Source organism: Setaria viridis, chromosome 7 (assembly GCF_005286985.2).
Source record: "Setaria viridis chromosome 7, Setaria_viridis_v4.0, whole genome shotgun sequence".
Taxonomy (NCBI): domain Eukaryota; kingdom Viridiplantae; phylum Streptophyta; class Magnoliopsida; order Poales; family Poaceae; genus Setaria; species Setaria viridis.
The window spans coordinates 14,297,551-14,314,652 of record NC_048269.2 but is presented as its reverse complement, the minus strand read 5'-3'; the positions used below and the strand labels follow the sequence as shown (position 1 = coordinate 14,314,652).

Genomic DNA, 17,102 nt, shown 5'->3' with positions numbered 1-17,102 from the left:
CCTGATAAAATCTTTCTTTAGTTTTTTCTAAAAGTTGTTTCACACCTGATTTCCTTGATTTATTAACATTTTTTAGGGAAAACAGGGGAGGGGAAGAGTGAGTGAGTGAGTGTGTGTGTGTGTGTGTGTGTGTGTGTGTGTGTGTGTGTGTGTGTGTGTGTGTGTGTGTGTGAGAGTACAAGATGAAGGAAAGAAGGAACACGAAACAAGGGACTCTTGGCATTAGCTGATTTGGAAGAAGTACCTCTTCTTCACTCTTAGCATAGGGAAATTGTAACAAGAGTCAAATATGTTTCGGATTTTGAAGGAAGCACAAGAGTGCATAGAGATGTGGCTATTTTAAAGGCCAGAAACATAGTTGCATTTTCATTTAACAATTTATTCATACACTGCATTATTTCTCACTTCTTGATGCGACAACACAACCACACTAACATACAAGAGTATTCAACTCACAAATGCTGCCATTGCTTTGCCTACACCGAAGGGACTTGGTGAAAACAACATCAGGTAGCATAACATAGCCTCGTGTATCAGGCCGTGCACGAAAGTACTTGTTACTCAGCCTTCCAGGAGGACAAGGGAGGGGTCTCAGAATCGTTCCAAGTGTTGAGGAAGTCATGGTACCGATCGCCCTGAACTTCTTCAGAGGCATAGGATTCAAGCTCAGCCATGTCTTCAGGCATGAGCTTCACGGACAATGCCGCTACATTATTGTTGAAATTCTCAATCTTTGTTGTTCCAGGTATGGGGCAGACATCAGTTCCCTGGTGGTGAACCCAAGCCAACGCCAGCTGAGATGGGGTGCAGCCCTTCCTTACTGCCATTGCATTGACTTTCTCAAATATCAAGGCATTCTTCTTGAGATTTTCTGGCTGAAACCTAGGCAAATCCTGAAATTCCATAGGATGGTTCATTGGAAAAGTTATGTGGTGCTGAAATAATGTGTTGTCAGAAGGCAGTTAAGGACATAAACCTTGCGGAAATCTTGATCAGAAAGTGTGCTGACAAGGTTAGGCCCGCTTGACAAGAACCCTCTGCCTAGTGGACTGTATGCCACTATTCCAATGCCGAGCTCCCTGGAATTATCAGAACAAGCTGATGGTTCTTAAGACCATATTATAGATACTTTCAGTGACTCAATCAATGCTAGGTTATGGAAAGACCTGCAAGTTGGGATTATCTCTGCTTCAACATCTCTTGACCAGAGAGACCACTCTATCTGGACAGCAGTGATGGGATGAACTGCGTGCGCCCTCCTGATTGTCGATGCCGATGCTTCGGACAGGCCAATGTACTTTATCTTACCCTCTTCAACTAGTTTCTTGAGTTCACCTACCTGTAGATATCAATAATATATACGAGCTTATTTATCATAGTTTGTTTGTGGTGAAGTTTGTTTATTAGATACAACTGCAAATTAAATAATCTAGTTCTGCAAAGTGCACGCAGAAGCAGGGGAGCCCATTTTGGCCCTAACCACCTCTGTTTGTGGTTCTGAAACTTTGAATCATTTTATTCAAGTTCCATTATTTTTCTTCAGCAAATGTAGACTTACAGGTCTTGAGTGATTGCATTGTTTAGTAGATTTGATGAAACCAATAATAGACAAAAATTCCCAGGGTTTCAGAAGAAGATGAGACCAAAGCAAAATAAATTAAAAGCTCAAGGATAATATATATAAAGTAATTAAGCGAGAATCATCTATTTTCTTCAAAAGGAAATAATAGGTACCAAAATCATCCCTAGACCTTGAAAATTTGACCTGAGAAAGCAAGTGGGCTCACCGTGATTTCGATGGGAACCCTGGTGTCAATGCGGTGCTGGTAGTAGAGGTCGATGCAGTCGACGCCGAGACGCTTCAGGCTGCCCTCGCACGACGCGCGCACGTACGCCGGGTCGCCGCGGATCTCCCGTGAGCCGTCGGCGTCCAGGCGTATGCCGAACTTGGTGGCGAGCTGCACCTTCTCCCTCACCCCTCCCTGCAGCGCCTTGCCCAGGAGGAGCTCGTTGGTGTGCGGCCCGTAGACGTCGGAGGTGTCGAGGAGGGTGACGCCGGCGGCGACGGCGTGGTGGATGAGCGCGATCATGTCCGGCTCCGGCTTGGGCGGGCCGTAGTAGGCGGACATGCCCATGCAGCCCAGGCCCAGCGCCGAGACCTCCATCCCCTGCGACCCCAGCTTCATGCGCGGCAGCGTCACCGGAGCAGCAGCCATGGCTGGCAGTCGGTTGCTCCAATAATCTTGGTAGCAAGATGTGCTCTCTGCTAAGTGCTAATTGAGCTGCTGAGCACTAGTTTGAGTGTTGAGTGAAGTGGGCTTATTGGTGCCTCAATTTATATTGCAGTTGACAGGCCAATGATGCGTCAGGGAATAGGTCATCCGGCGGCTAGGTCAGTGGTGATGACTAATGAGTACAGGACCTCCTGGTTGAGGTGAAAGCAGTTGGTATACAAGTTCCTAGGACAAAAAATATAATCTATGAATCATGGATGAAGAAAAGAAAACCCTGAGGATGAAGCCACTATCCTTTGATGATTCTCCCGGGAATATGCATCTTTCATATGCTTTTACAAAAAGAATTTTAAGTGGGCTTAGATGGAGTTCAGAACCTAGGCCATTTTTGTCCTTTGAAAATTTGTTCGTAAAGGGGAGTTATAAACAAAATCTCCGAGTGTTCCAACACTCAAATTTTCTTGCCAGCTGTTTGCCACCGTGAGTTTGCTTCTCTACCCCTTCTTCCCCACCTCCGGCAAAGGACTCCGGACTGCCTCCATTCTCCAAGACTGCCTCCAATAACCTGGAAGATTTAGTACGCCAATCATCATAAAGAACAAACGCGAAATGAAGAAGCTTTCATTCCTCGTATGAGATGAACCTAAAGCTACTCTATAATCAATTTATTTGTACCACCACTGCAATGATTGCCGATGTACGATGATCCAACATATAGCGGATGATCCAACATATAGCGGTGTCGGCAAATAGCCGCCCTTGGCATCATTATCACTAATTGATGTAGCTTATTGAGTCACCTAATACCATCTATTGGACTATCTATCTTCTTTTTTTTGGTATACCAGGTAGTGGTTAGTGCTAAAAAAACTGTGTCTCTTTTAGGGTCTAGTATATATAGTGCATAGTTTATTAAGTTTATCACCATGGGCCGGTGCATTTTGCTTGTTTTGTATAGGTTATCCGGTTGCAGATAGCCGCCAGCAAAATGGAATTTGTTGTTAATGGCCTTGATAATTTTTTTAGACCTGTGACTAGTAATTCTTACATACTATAAAATCTTTCGACATCAATCCCATTCCTTGAGTAGTTTCTGAAGAATCCAACGATATAGCCTTTTAACTTGAAGGAGTCCGCGTTGGCATTGGAGATGATGGCCTGATCCAACATGTAGCTGCGGTCAGTACGCATTAGTTGGAGTCCAATAACAAACTAAGCAACCTACTTGTTACATGTTGCATGTCATTGGCACACAAAGTATATCCTCGTGTAGAGCAAAACCTAATATACCATATGAATTATTTTGCGAGTAAAAACAAAGAGCAACAACGGTACAGAGGTATTGCTCGCCTTCCTAGACCCCGCGGTCCGGCTCGCGGAGAGCGCCGAGGATCCGCCTGACTCCAAGCAGTCCACCACCTCCTTTGAAGCCACGGAAGGCGTCAAGGAGGTCCCCCTCGACCCCAGCAGCACCGACGGCAGGACGGTGCGGATAGGCGCTACCCTATCTCCTAAATAGGAAAGCGCGCTCGTCGACTTCCTCCGCGCAAACAGCAACGTTTTTCCGTGGAAATCCTCGGACATGCGAGTCATCTTGAGGGAAGTCGCTGAGCACTCCTTGAACATCAAGGCCGGCTCCAAACCGGTGAGGCAAGGCTTGCGCCGCTTCAACGAGGAGAGGCACAAGGCCATCGGTGAGGAGCTCCAGAAGCTTTTGGCGGCCGGGTTCATCAAGGAAGTGCACCACCCCGAGTGGTTAGCCAATCCTGTTCTTGTAAAAAAAAGAATGGGAAATGGAGAATGTGTGTTGACTATATGGGTCTCAACAAAGCATGCCCAAAGGATCCGTTTCCTTTGCCGCACATAGATCAGATAGTCGATTCCACCGCAGGGTGCGAAACCCTTAGCTTCCTTGACGCGTATTCCGGCTACCACCAAATCGCGATGAAAGAGTCCTACCAGCTCGTGACCTCTTTCATCACCCCTTTCGGGCCCTACTGCTACGTTACGATGCCGTTCGGCCTCAAAAATGCAGGGGCTACGTTCCAGCGATGTATGCTCAAGTGTTTTGGGGACCTCATCGCGCGAACCGTTGAGGCCTACATAGACGACATCGTCGTCAAGTCCAAGAAGGGTGACCAACTCATCCCCGACCTTGAACTAGCCTTCGAAAGACTGAGAGACAAGCGCAGCAAACTCAACCCTGAAAAGTGCGTTTTCGGGGTCCCAAGGGGCATGCTGCTTGGCTTCATCGTCTCCGTGCGTGGCATCAAAGCCAATCCGGAGAAGATAACGGCTATCAACGGTATGGGGCTGATCCAAAACCTGAAGGGAGTGCAGCGTGTCGCGGGATGCCTTGCGGCCCTGAGCCGCTTCATCTCACGCGTCGGCGAACGAGGACTTCCTCTCTACCGACTCCTGAAGAAGACCGACCGCTTTGTGTGGACCGTCGAGGCCTAGGAGGCGCTTGACCGGCTCAAGCACATCCTGACGAAGGCCCCGATCCTGGTCCCGCCGACCAATGGGGAGCCGGTCCTGCTCTACATCGCGGCAACCACCCAAGTGGTTAGCGTAGCTCTAGTGGTGGAGCGAGAGGAGGAGGGACTCGCCCTCAAGGTGCAGCGTCCGGTGTACTTCGTCAGCGAGGTCTTGTCCGAATCCAAGGCCCGCTACCCTCAAATCCAAAAGCTCATCTACACAGTCCTCATCACGAAGAGGAAGTTGCGCCACTACTTCACCTCCCACTCGGTGACGATCGTTTCATCATTCCCCCTCGGCGAAGTGATCCGGAATCAGGACGCCACAGGACGGATCGCGAAGTGGGCGCTCGACCTTATGGACCAAGGCATCACCTACGCCTCCCGGACAGCCATCAAGTCCCAGGTACTTGTTGACTTTGTCGCAGAGTGGATAGAGATCTAGACGCCATCAGCGCCAGAGAAGCAGGAGTACTGGACGATGTACTTCGACGGGTCGCTGATGAAAGCTCGCGCCGGAGCGGGTCTGGTCTTCGTCTCTCCCCTCGACGTGCGCATGAGGTACATGATCCGCCTCCATTTTCCTGCATCTAACAATGTCGCTGAATACGAGTCTCTTCTCAATGGGCTTCGCATCGCCATCGAGCTGGGCATCCGGCGGCTGGATATCCGGGGTGACTCTCAGCTAGTCGTCGAGCAAGTCATGAAGGAGTGGAGCTGCCACGACCCCAAGATGGCGGCGTACTGCAATGAAGTCCGCAAGCTTGAGGACAATTCGACGGTCTAGAACTCAACCATGTCGCAAGACGCTTCAGCAAGGTGGCTGACGAGCTGGCAAAGGCGGCGTCCGGCCGAAAGCTGGTCCCCGACGGTGTCTTCATCAACGACCAGCACAAGCCCTCCATCCGCTACAAGGAGCCGGGAGAGGCTGGCGACGCGCCACCTGTCCCCGACTCGGGAGCCGACCCGGGAGAGGTCAGCAACGCGCCACCTATCCTGGATTCGGAGGCCGATCCCTCTGACCCCGAGGTCACGGAAATCGACACGAACCCAGCAGAGGGGCCCGACCCCCCACCTGACTAGGGAGCCCGATACCTTGATTATCTCATCCGCGAGTCGCTCCCGGCGGGCAAGACAGAGGCGCGAAGGGTTGCCCACCCTGCCAAATCCTTCATCATCATCGACCGGGAGCTCTGCAAGCGGAGCCACACCGATATCCTGCAATGCTGCATTCCAATCGAGCAAGGAAAAGCGTTGATACAGGACATCCACGCTGGAGCCTGCGGCCACCACGCCGCACCGAGAACCCTCGTCGGAAACGCCTTCCGACAGGGCTTCTACTGGCCGACGCCACCCACGTGGTGCGCACCTGCGAAGGGTGCCAGTTCTTCACGCAGCAAACCCATCTGCACGTCCAGGCACTCCAGACCGTCCCCATCACGTGGCCCTTCGCGGTCTGGGGTCTGGACCTCGTCGGTACGTTCAAGAAAGCGCTCGGGGGCTTCACCCACCTGCTCGTTGCTGTCGACAAGTTCTCGAAGTCGATCGAGGCTCGACCGGTCGCGCAGATCAAGTCCGAGTAGGCGGTGCAGTTCTTCACCAACATCATCCATCATTTCGGAGTCCCCAACTCCATCATCACGGACAACGGCACGCAGTTCACCGGGAAGAAATTCCTCAAGTTCTGCGATGATCACCACATCCGAGTGGACTGGTCGGCCGTAGCGCATCCCCGCACGAACAGACAGGTCGAGCGGGCCAACGGCATGATACTTTAGGGTCTCAAACCACGAATCTTCGACTGGCTCAACAAGCTAGCGACCCCCAACGGGCAGGTCTTCACCAAGCTTGGAACATCGAGCAGCTAAGACGTTTCTACCCTTGGCTTTTGTTTTCAAGTTTGTACATACATACTTCTGTTATCTTTTAGTTTGTGAAAAAGGGGCGGTTTTGAGTTACCTACGCTAGAGTTTCGTCCCAAGCTTAAGAATATCCGACCCTGGCTCTGCCCCGGGGTCGCATATCCCTCGGGGGCTACCAAGGGCTCTGGTCCAAGTCACTTGGCGTCTTCTCAAAATACCACTTTTCCAAACCGACCGTCTTCCTAAACGTTTGGGCGTGAAAAGAAAAGAGCACGCAAACGATGCTCGGGCAAGACCGATCGGACCGCAAGAAACCTACGCCCCAGCGGCTACGGTGCCTTTGCTCATCGGCGCTTCCTGACGCGTCCGACTCGCGCTCTAATCTTTCCAAACCAAAAAAATAGAAAGAGGATTGAAAACTTTTTTCGAAAAATTACACAAAGACCTCTGTGCCATCGCAAAAGCAAGGTCAAAGTTACTTAACATATTTACATATTTTTGGGCATTTGGTCCCGATACAGCTAACTCATCCCCGGGTCCTCCGGCGGGATGGCCTCATCCTCCAGGAGCTTCGCCAAAGACTCCACCGGATTGAGCACCGACATGTTGATCTCGTCCAGCTCGACCTTGAAATAGCCGGAGGCATACCCCCCACTCAACGCGGCAAAGTTGATGCCGGAGTAGTGACAGCCGAAGACGCCGAAGGCCCGCCTCACACCAACGTGGAGCGCGCCCCGAGCAATCTCACAGGCCTGCCGGTACGTCCCGAGGACACGAGCCGCCAGCGAGCTCGTCCCCTCCTCCTGGACCATGCTAAGGCCTTCGCAGACGATGCGGACGGCGTCCCGTAGGTTGGCATGCTCGATGCGCTCCGCATCAATGACGTCCCTTAGCCGGGTGAGGTTGTCTTCAAGGCCTGTCCAGAAAAGTCCGCCAAGTCAGAAACCACCGCAACGCCGCAAAACAAAGGAACAACAAAAACCTTACCCTCAGATTGAGCTTTTAGCAGACGTTCCCGGTCGAGCCCTTGGGATACGGCGGTCTGCAGCCCCTGCATCTGCATATGGAGGCGACTGACCTCCACCCCAAGGTCGGCTGCCATCTTCTCGGCCTCAACCTTCCGGCCGGCCTCGAGGTCGCGCTCCTACCAAGCCGCATGTCGCTCGTGCCGGATGCGCTCAACGGTTTTCTGAAGGGCCTCATGCTCCATCTTCAACCGTGCAAGCTCCTCGGCATCATGGTGGGCCTTCTCGGTGACGGCCTGAAACTCCTCAGCATCAAGGTGGGCCTTCTCAACGATGGCCCAGAACTTGTCCTCCGCCCTCCGCGCGCCTTCCCGCGCCTCCTGCTCTCGCGCTCGTAGGTCGGCGATGTTCTGCTGAGTGGCGGTGAGCTGCCCGGTCAGCTCCCCGATCCACCGCGTCTCCACGGCGACGCACTCCAAAACCCCCCGCTCGCGCTGGAGGAACTCAGACTTCCCCCGGCTGCATTCCTGGAGGGCCTACAGCACGAGTCACACTCAGGAACTGTCGGGAGAAAATAGGGATGGAGAAATAAGAAAAATAATCACCAAAGAGAACACCATACCTGACCGTCGGGCACAACAACGCCATCCAACTCCCCCGTTGTGGAGGACAGGGTGGCTCGGACGTTTCCAAGTCTGCCCTACACCGCCTGCCATCTTTTCCGCTCCCTGACATCATCCAGCACGAAGCGGGGCCTCCACAGGTCCTTGAGGGACATCTAGCGCAAGGTCGGCCCTCCCCATGCGTTGGGGTTGCGACCAAGCGGAACGAGGGTACGGGAGGGTCCTCCGGCCCACCCTGATGCTGCCGTCCCCGTTGTCACCACCGGGGCAGGCGCCACCGCCCCCGACGCCGCCATCCCCATCATCACCACCGGGGCAGGCACCATCGTATCTGCCGCCGCCGCCGTCCCCGTCATCGCCGTCGGGACTGATGCCACCGTCCCCGACACCGCCGCCACCCCCCTCATCGCCGCCGAGGCAGGCACCACTGTCTCCGCTGCTGCCGCCGTCCCCGTCATTGCCGCCGGGGTAAACGCCACCGTCTCCGCTGCTGCCGCCGCCTCCGTCATCGTCGCCGGAGCAGGCGCTACCGTCCCTGCCACCGTCGCAGTCTCCACTGCCGTCATCGCCGCCTCCACGGTCGGGGCCTCGGACGCTGACGCCCCCCCCACCTGCTCCTCCTCCGCCTCATCGTCAAGGTTTATCACCTCACCGCGCGGAGGAACCCCAGGTGCAGCATCTTGTCCCACGGGGTCAGCGGCGAGGGTAGAAGGTGGAACAGAGGTCGGCACCTGCTGCGTGCCTGCCTGCGGCACCCATTCTCCAGTCGCCGCCACGGAGGTCGCCACTGCAGGAGGCACTGCGGCCTCTCCAACGACACCACGGCTCGCCCCCGGCGGGGTCACGGTTGGCCCCGTGGAGGTGGTCGGCACCCGGAGCACCTTCTTCGGCGCCAGCGACAGGACGAAGTCTCGAGGAGCAGCACTGCGAGACGACGACAACTTCATCAAAAGCTGCTCGATGCTAGGAAAAGAATAAGGTACACAAGAACTTTCCACTTACCTCACCACGGCGCGGGGGCAACGAGCGCGCTTCGCCTCCGAGCTCGACGCCGACCCCGGGACATCCGACAGCAGCCACTTGCCGCTACTCCTCTACTCACATGACGCAGGCAGAGGGTCGGGGGTCACCTCCCTCGATCCCCGAGGTGCGCCCCGTGCCAACCCCTAGGGCGCAGCCACCGAGCCCCTCGGGGCCGAGCCCTAGGCGGGCGGTCCGCTCGACCTGCCTCCCACGGCCGGTTGAGGGGGCTGGTCCTGGATGACAAGCGCGCCCGGCGCGGGGGCCTGGACGTACTCCTCCTCCTCCTCCTCGGTCTCGTCCTCGTTGTTCTAATCATTGTCGTCGTCCTCGTTGTCCGACACGACCGTGCCCCTCCGCCGCCTTTGGAACTCCTTCACGTCCCTCTTCCTCTTCCTCACCATCTCTTTGTCCTTCCTCCTCTTCTGCTTTTCGGCAAGGAGGCAGTTCTGCCGCTGCCGCTCAACGTCCTCTGGCACCGACGGGCGCGAGGCCACGACCTGGGTCAAATTGCCCTGTAGATGCAAAGACTCTGCGTCAGGACGACAGATCAGGAAATGCAGGAAAGAAGAACGACAGTATGAAATCCTCACCAGTGGGACGAAGTCCTCATCCGGGTGCATCGGAGGGTGACCAGGCACCGGGTAGATGATGTCCCTATCATCCAGCGCCTCCTGGACGCGCTGCTCGATCTCGGCGTTGGCTAGCACACCCGTCGCAAGGACGGTGCCCTCGGTCAGTGCACCGGGAACCATGTCATCGAGCGAGCGGGCCCGGAGCATCAGCGGCGCCACCCTCCGAGCATGGTACGCCCCGAAAACTCTAGCCCCAGTCAGGCCCCTCTCCTTTAGACGGTCGATGGCCTAAAGAAGATCGGCGATCTGCTTCTTCTCCTTCTCGACCGAACCGTACGACCAGTGGTCCGGCATCGCTACGATGACACGGCCGGTAAACTCCGGCAAGGGGGACTCAAGGTAGTTCTTCACGTAGAACCATTGCTGATGCTACCCCTTATGGGACGCCGCGGTCTTCATCGCCATGTACTCCTTGGCGCGGTTCTGGCCGAGGTGGATGCCAGCGCACCCCATCACCACCGGAACCACCCGCACCTGGGTCCCCTTCTTCTCGGTCTTCTGATACAGGCTGACCATGAAGAAGTACTTCCAAAACGAGAAGTTGGGCTCGATTCCCAGGTACCCCTCGCACAGCACGACGAATGCCGCGATGTGCTGGATCCCGTTGGGGTTGAGATGCTGCAGCTCAAGCCCGTAGAAGTGCAGCAACCCACAAAAGAAGAGGCTCGACGGAGCCGCGAACCCTCTCTCGTGGAAATGCGCGAACGAGATGACGTAGCTGCTGTCCGACTGCGGCGCATCTTCCCTCCCGGGGAACCGCCACTCGTCCTTGGCGGTCCTCTCGCAAAGGAGGCCCTTCTTCATGAGGCCGTTGGCGCACGAGGTGCTGAAGTTCGAGCGCATCCAGGACTCCATCGCTGAAGGGATGGAAGGCTTGATGGCGGGGGGTGGAACTGGCGAGGCGGACTCCCTCGTCTTATAGGGGGGCACGCGAGAAGCGAAAGCGGCAATCCATCACAGTCAATGCGACACCAGGTACGCCCATCACCCCTACCTTTTTTGGGAAACTACACGCACGATTTGCTGCAGGGAATGTCTCCCCCTCCCTCATTTCACGGGCCTGGTACTCTCCGTCGCTTCACCTCCCAGAGAGCACACGCGCGTGACTTCCTCCACGTACGGCCCGGGGCCTACCAACAGGTAAAAAAGGGATACGGAGCTAAAAATGCTCCCATGGCACATTACGGTCCAGGGGTTCGAAGGCTGGCCTGCCACGGGTTCGACAGTCGCCCCAGGACGCCCCCAAGCAAGGGGTGAGCAGGGACGGGTCTGCTAGCGGCCACCACCCAGGCGAGCGAAAGCCAAGGGCGTCCCGACCTCACGTTCGAGTTCAGACTGGCATCTAAGTTCATGGTTTTTCCCCGACGAAAGGAAATGAGCCCCCGGATCCAATCGAACGGACCCAGGAACTATATGAACTGGCCATCCGGAATCTGGAGTACGCCACCAGCTTGGCCCAAGCCGAACCCCCCCGAACGGGGATTGGGACTCCACTCGAACCAACCCATTCGCAGCTCAACGAGCACCACGGTTCGTCCAACGAGGATAACGTGGCACGGCTCACCCCCTCCGTCCCAGCAAATGGACGCTTGAGGGGTAACAATCAAAAGACGACCTAGCCCCTCGATCGGTCTCCTGCAACGCGCGAGGGCTCGGGGGTCGGGGGCTAACGTCACAACCAACGACCACATGTGTGGTCACAACTTGGGATCTTGGAGCAGGGGTGGTCATCGGGACGATAGGGAATCTTCCCGCGCCGAGCCGTCCTCGGGACACCCTGCCTACCCAAATTCCCCGGCTAAGCCGAATGAGTGAAACTTTTTTCTCCCTGATCGAATGTAGGTTGCAGGACAAACAAGGATCCTCGACGAACAACGGATGAAGCCTCTGGAGGAGCATCTTTGCTCCACCAAAGGCTCGGGGGCTACTGTTGGGGGGAAATATTAACGACCTCCTTAGGCTCCTTAAACGACGGTCATAAGGGCTCGGGCCCACCTCCGACAATAGTAACCTCCGCCAACCTAGCCCAAACCCCGAGGCAAGAGGTCGGACGTGCCCGACCCCCTGAGGCCGCTCCTCATCTCAGCCGAAAGAGTTCCGCCTCGCCCGACCCCCGGGCGAGAGGGATCGGACGTGCCCGATTCCTCGTGGCAGGTCTCCGCCTCGCCCGACCCCGGGCGGAAGGGGTCGGACTCGCCCGACCCCTCGACGCACGGCTCCACCTCGCCCGACCCCAGGCGCAAGGGGTCGGGCGGATCCGGACCCACAGGACAGAGCCTCGCCTCGCCCGAGGGTCGGCGAGGACCAACGGACGAGGGCGCGGATCTCATGGGCCCCCACCGATCTCGCCATAAAGGCGATGCGGCTCTGACGTGCAGAAAGGCGCCCGCGCTCCTCGACATGACCCACCACAGTGTTTGGGTGGTACACTGTAGTCACGACCGCACAGGCTACAACGGCACCATCCTAATTCGCTGCTTCCCCTGTTCGTCGTAGGACACCCATTACCCGCGCTGCCCGGTTTCACGCTCGGTCTAGTGGCAGAGACGTGTTGGCCGCGCCTCTCGGTCAACATGCAGGGCTACAGAGGTCGGCCGTCCCCCACGACGTGCACAGCTGTGGCGGCCGGACATCATCATCATCATGCATGGCTACAGCGGTCGGACGCCACACACATCTCGCACGATTGGCGACGACGGTCGACCAGAGGGTCGTCGACAGGACCCAACGACAGCCGCCCCCCTCCGGCGGTCACGCTGACGGGAGATAGAGACCGGAAGGGAAGGCAGCGACCCCGGGGGCTCGGTCCTTCCCCCTGTGCCTTGCTTTACTTTACTCACTTATCTCTTTTACTTCCCCTGACTCCTGGCTCAACTGTAACCCCCGTCTCTTCCTTGCGCTATAAAAGGAAGACCAGGGGAACCGAGCAAAGGAGGACTCTCGAGCAACCGAACACCCCCAACTCACACTCTCTCCTCTGGAGCATCAGTGCACACCCATAGAGACTTGGGACCAGCTTCCCTCTCTCGCCTGTTTGTAACCCCTACTACAAACTCTGCACGAGTAACACGACCAGCTCCCCGCACTGGACGTAGAACTATTCCTGCCCGAACCAGTATAAACCCCGTGTCCTCTCGTGCAACCATCCGGGCCTTACGCGCATAGAAACAAATTTACTTGCCGAAGTCTTACTCGTAATTCCTGACAACGACAATATTGACAACAACATGTAGACGCACACCTAGTTAATAGTAAAGCTAATCTACTAAAATTGTTAGAATGTGCAGTGAATATTTGGCCTTTAGTCAATAATCATAATGTGTATCAAATGCGTTGAATATTTTGGTGTATTTCCTTGTGGCAGATAGCATTCATTTTCTAACTGAAACAATATAAAAAGTGGGAAGGATAAGTAAAAAAAGAAAAACATAAATTTAGAATATCTTGAAAATGTTTAGTTGATTTGTATTAGTATTCATCTTTTGTCCTATTGATAACCACAGCGACATGGCAAGGTAAATATTTGAAGGTCTGTCTATAAGCTTATACAGAATTAGCAATACCTTGAAAATTTTTGAATTAGGTAACCCAGGACCAAAGGTTAACAGTTATATATTTCCATGACCAAAGATGGAAGATTTTATAGTGTCGCTGATTATTCAATGGTTGCAAACATCTATAAGATAATCCAACACTGTGGGTTACTAATTGGCCGCACTTAATAATCATTATCCTTGATCCATCACCTAACAAATTTGCTGTTCAATGGTCTCTTTTCTTTTCCTGTTTGCACCCAGCAGTTGTTAGAGTTTTAGTTTCAATGATTTGCCTCTGCCATTCATATATAAAGTTATTATTTAAAAAAAATCTATACATGAAGTTATAGTGCTGCTTACCTTGTCGGGTCGAAAAGTAGAGTCTTTCACTTAGCTTCCAATAGCATAAAGTTTATTTGTTATTAACATGTTGCCTTGAGAATCCATGAAACATTGTGGGACGTCGTATTAGCTCCACTGATTTTTATATAGTCTGGTTGCAGATAGCCGCCAGCAAAGTGGGGTTAGTTGTAAATGGCAGCCATGATATGATAAGCTACCCTATGATATCGCACTAATCTATACGTACCAGGTTTAGATCCATACAGGTCACTATCTTATTTTTTTTAACTAACTAGCTTGTCCTAAACATCATTATATATTTAAGAATGCAGGGAATATATTGCTAATTAATAAGGCTGAAATGTCTTGAGGCCACATCACCATATTTAGTGACAAAGTCCTATCATAACCTGCAAATTCAGGTGTCTCCATCATCCCCTCTGCCTTCTATTCACTTTGTTGCGTGCATTATTTAATATGTGATATCACACACACTTCCCAGCTCAACCAAGCCTAATTACATTGTGTTGAATTACCTTGTACTTCCAACCGCAAGATTTATAATCCTAAATTCCTTAAATTGCATTTGCTCAAAGTTCGAAACTACTCAGTCATTATATGTGCTTTTGTGTGTAAAATCTTCAAACATGGATCACTTTAGTTTAATATCAAAATGTTACCAATTGTACCTCTAAAAGTATGCAGGACTTAAGTTTGCCCTGATAAAATCTTTCTTTAGTTTTTTCTAAAAATTGTTTTTACACCTGATTTCCTTGATTTATTAACATTTTTTAGGGAAAATAGGAGAGGGGAAGAGTGTGTGTGTGTGTGTCTGAGTACAAGATGAAGGAAGCAAGGAACACGAAACGAGGGACTCTTGGCATTAGCTGATTTGGAAGAAGTACCTCTTCTTCACTGTTAGCATAGGGAAATTGTAACAAGAGTCAAACATGTTTCGGATTTTGAAGGAAGCACATGAGTGCATAGCGATGTGGCTATTTTAAAGGCCAGAAACATAGTTGCATTTTCATTTAACAATTTACTCATACACTGCATTATTTCTCAATGCGACAACACAACCACACTAACATACAAGAGTATCACCCCCTCATATGCGCAACTCACAAATGCTGCCATTGCTTTGCCAACACCGAAGGGACTTGGTGAAAACAACATCAGGTAGCATAACATAGCCTCGTGTATCAGGCCGTGCACGAAAGTACTTGTTACTCAGCCTTCCAGGAGGACAAGGGAGGGGTCTCAGAATCGTTCCAAGTGTTGAGAAAGTCATGGTACCGATCGCCCTGAACTTCTTCAGAGGCATAGGATTCAAGCTCAGCCATGTCTTCAGGCATGAGCTTCACGGACAATGCCGCTACATTATTGTTGAAATTCTCAATCTTTGTTGTTCCAGGTATGGGGCAGACATCAGTTCCCTGGTGGTGAACCCAAGCCAACGCCAGCTGAGATGGGGTGCAGCCCTTCCTTACTGCCATTGCATTGACTTTCTCAAATATCAAGGCATTCTTCTTGAGATTTTCTGGCTGAAACCTAGGCAAATCCTGAAATTCCATAGGATGGTTCATTGGAAAAGTTATGTGGTGCTGAAATAATGTGTTGTCAGAAGGCAGTTAAGGACATAAACCTTGCGGAAATCTTGATCAGAAAGTGTGCTGACAAGGTTAGGCCCGCTTGACAAGAACCCTCTGCCTAGTGGACTGTATGCCACTATTCCAATGCCGAGCTCCCTGGAATTATCAGAACAAGCTGATGGTTCTTAAGACCATATTATAGATACTTTCAGTGACTCAATCAATGCTAGGTTATGGAAAGACCTGCAAGTTGGGATTATCTCTGCTTCAACATCTCTTGACCAGAGAGACCACTCTATCTGGACAGCAGTGATGGGATGAACTGCGTGCGCCCTCCTGATTGTCGATGCCGATGCTTCGGACAGGCCAATGTACTTTATCTTACCCTCTTCAACTAGTTTCTTGAGTTCACCTACCTGTAGATATCAATAATATATACGAGCTTATTTATCATAGTTTGTTTGTGGTGAAGTTTGTTTATTAGATACAACTGCAAATTAAATAATCTAGTTCTGCAAAGTGCACGCAGAAGCAGGGGAGCCCATTTTGGCCCTAACCACCTCTGTTTGTGGTTCTGAAACTTTGAATCATTTTATTCAAGTTCCATTATTTTTCTTCAGCAAATGTAGACTTACAGGTCTTGAGTGATTGCATTGTTTAGTAGATTTGATGAAACCAATAATAGACAAAAATTCCCAGGGTTTCAGAAGAAGATGAGACCAAAGCAAAATAAATTAAAAGCTCAAGGATAATATATATAAAGTAATTAAGCGAGAATCATCTATTTTCTTCAAAAGGAAATAATAGGTACCAAAATCATCCCTAGACCTTGAAAATTTGACCTGAGAAAGCAAGTGGGCTCACCGTGATTTCGATGGGAACCCTGGTGTCAATGCGGTGCTGGTAGTAGAGGTCGATGCAGTCGACGCCGAGACGCTTCAGGCTGCCCTCGCACGACGCGCGCACGTACGCCGGGTCGCCGCGGATCTCCCGTGAGCCGTCGGCGTCCAGGCGTATGCCGAACTTGGTGGCGAGCTGCACCTTCTCCCTCACCCCTCCCTGCAGCGCCTTGCCCAGGAGGAGCTCGTTGGTGTGCGGCCCGTAGACGTCGGAGGTGTCGAGGAGGGTGACGCCGGCGGCGACGGCGTGGTGGATGAGCGCGATCATGTCCGGCTCCGGCTTGGGCGGGCCGTAGTAGGCGGACATGCCCATGCAGCCCAGGCCCAGCGCCGAGACCTCCATCCCCTGCGACCCCAGCTTCATGCGCGGCAGCGTCACCGGAGCAGCAGCCATGGCTGGCAGTCGGTTGCTCCAATAATCTTGGTAGCAAGATGTGCTCTCTGCTAAGTGCTAATTGAGCTGCTGAGCACTAGTTTGAGTGTTGAGTGAAGTGGGCTTATTGGTGCCTCAATTTATATTGCAGTTGACAGGCCAATGATGCGTCAGGGAATAGGTCATCCGGCGGCTAGGTCAGTGGTGATGACTAATGAGTACAGGACCTCCTGGTTGAGGTGAAAGCAGTTGGTATACAAGTTCCTAGGACAAAAAATATAATCTATGAATCATGGATGAAGAAAAGAAAACCCTGAGGATGAAGCCACTATCCTTTGATGATTCTCCCGGGAATATGCATCTTTCATATGCTTTTACAAAAAGAATTTTAAGTGGGCTTAGATGGAGTTCAGAACCTAGGCCATTTTTGTCCTTTGAAAATTTGTTCGTAAAGGGGAGTTATAAACAAAATCTCCGAGTGTTCCAACACTCAAATTTTCTTGCCAGCTGTTTGCCACCGTGAGTTTGCTTCTCTACCCCTTCT

At 52.5% G+C, this 17,102-nt stretch overlaps 2 protein-coding genes across 2 annotated transcripts; both read right to left on the bottom strand.

The window, feature by feature from the left end:
• Positions 1-331: 331 nt before the first annotated feature.
• On the bottom strand, positions 332-2,318 carry LOC117862904 (probable aldo-keto reductase 2). The gene is made up of 4 exons (XM_034746455.2): positions 1,788-2,318; positions 1,167-1,339; positions 977-1,079; positions 332-893 (listed from the first exon to the last, which is right to left on the bottom strand). Exons 1-4 carry the CDS (start codon positions 2,214-2,216, stop codon positions 558-560), a joined length of 1,041 nt encoding a protein of 346 aa, XP_034602346.1. The 5' UTR covers positions 2,217-2,318; the 3' UTR covers positions 332-557.
• A 12,374-nt stretch (positions 2,319-14,692) lies between these two features.
• On the bottom strand, positions 14,693-16,681 carry LOC117862905 (probable aldo-keto reductase 2). Its single transcript, XM_034746456.2, has 4 exons — positions 16,151-16,681; positions 15,530-15,702; positions 15,340-15,442; positions 14,693-15,256 (listed from the first exon to the last, which is right to left on the bottom strand). Exons 1-4 carry the CDS (start codon positions 16,577-16,579, stop codon positions 14,921-14,923), a joined length of 1,041 nt encoding a protein of 346 aa, XP_034602347.1. The 5' UTR covers positions 16,580-16,681; the 3' UTR covers positions 14,693-14,920.
• Positions 16,682-17,102: the final 421 nt, after the last annotated feature.

What these genes read in the sequence shown, in the direction of transcription:
- LOC117862904 (XM_034746455.2), bottom strand. Translation starts at nt 2,216, where the DNA reads ATGGCTGCTGCTCCGGTGACGCTGCCGCGCATGAAGCTGGGGTCGCAG. An exon ending in GGGTTCCCATCGAAATCACG is followed by an intron (nt 1,340 to 1,787) that starts GTGAGCCCACTT and finishes TGATATCTACAG; the next exon opens with GTAGGTGAACTCAAGAAACT. An exon ending in CTGATCAAGATTTCCGCAAG is followed by an intron (nt 894 to 976) that starts GTTTATGTCCTT and finishes ATGGAATTTCAG; the next exon opens with GATTTGCCTAGGTTTCAGCC.
- LOC117862905 (XM_034746456.2), bottom strand. Translation starts at nt 16,579, where the DNA reads ATGGCTGCTGCTCCGGTGACGCTGCCGCGCATGAAGCTGGGGTCGCAG. An exon ending in GGGTTCCCATCGAAATCACG is followed by an intron (nt 15,703 to 16,150) that starts GTGAGCCCACTT and finishes TGATATCTACAG; the next exon opens with GTAGGTGAACTCAAGAAACT. An exon ending in CTGATCAAGATTTCCGCAAG is followed by an intron (nt 15,257 to 15,339) that starts GTTTATGTCCTT and finishes ATGGAATTTCAG; the next exon opens with GATTTGCCTAGGTTTCAGCC.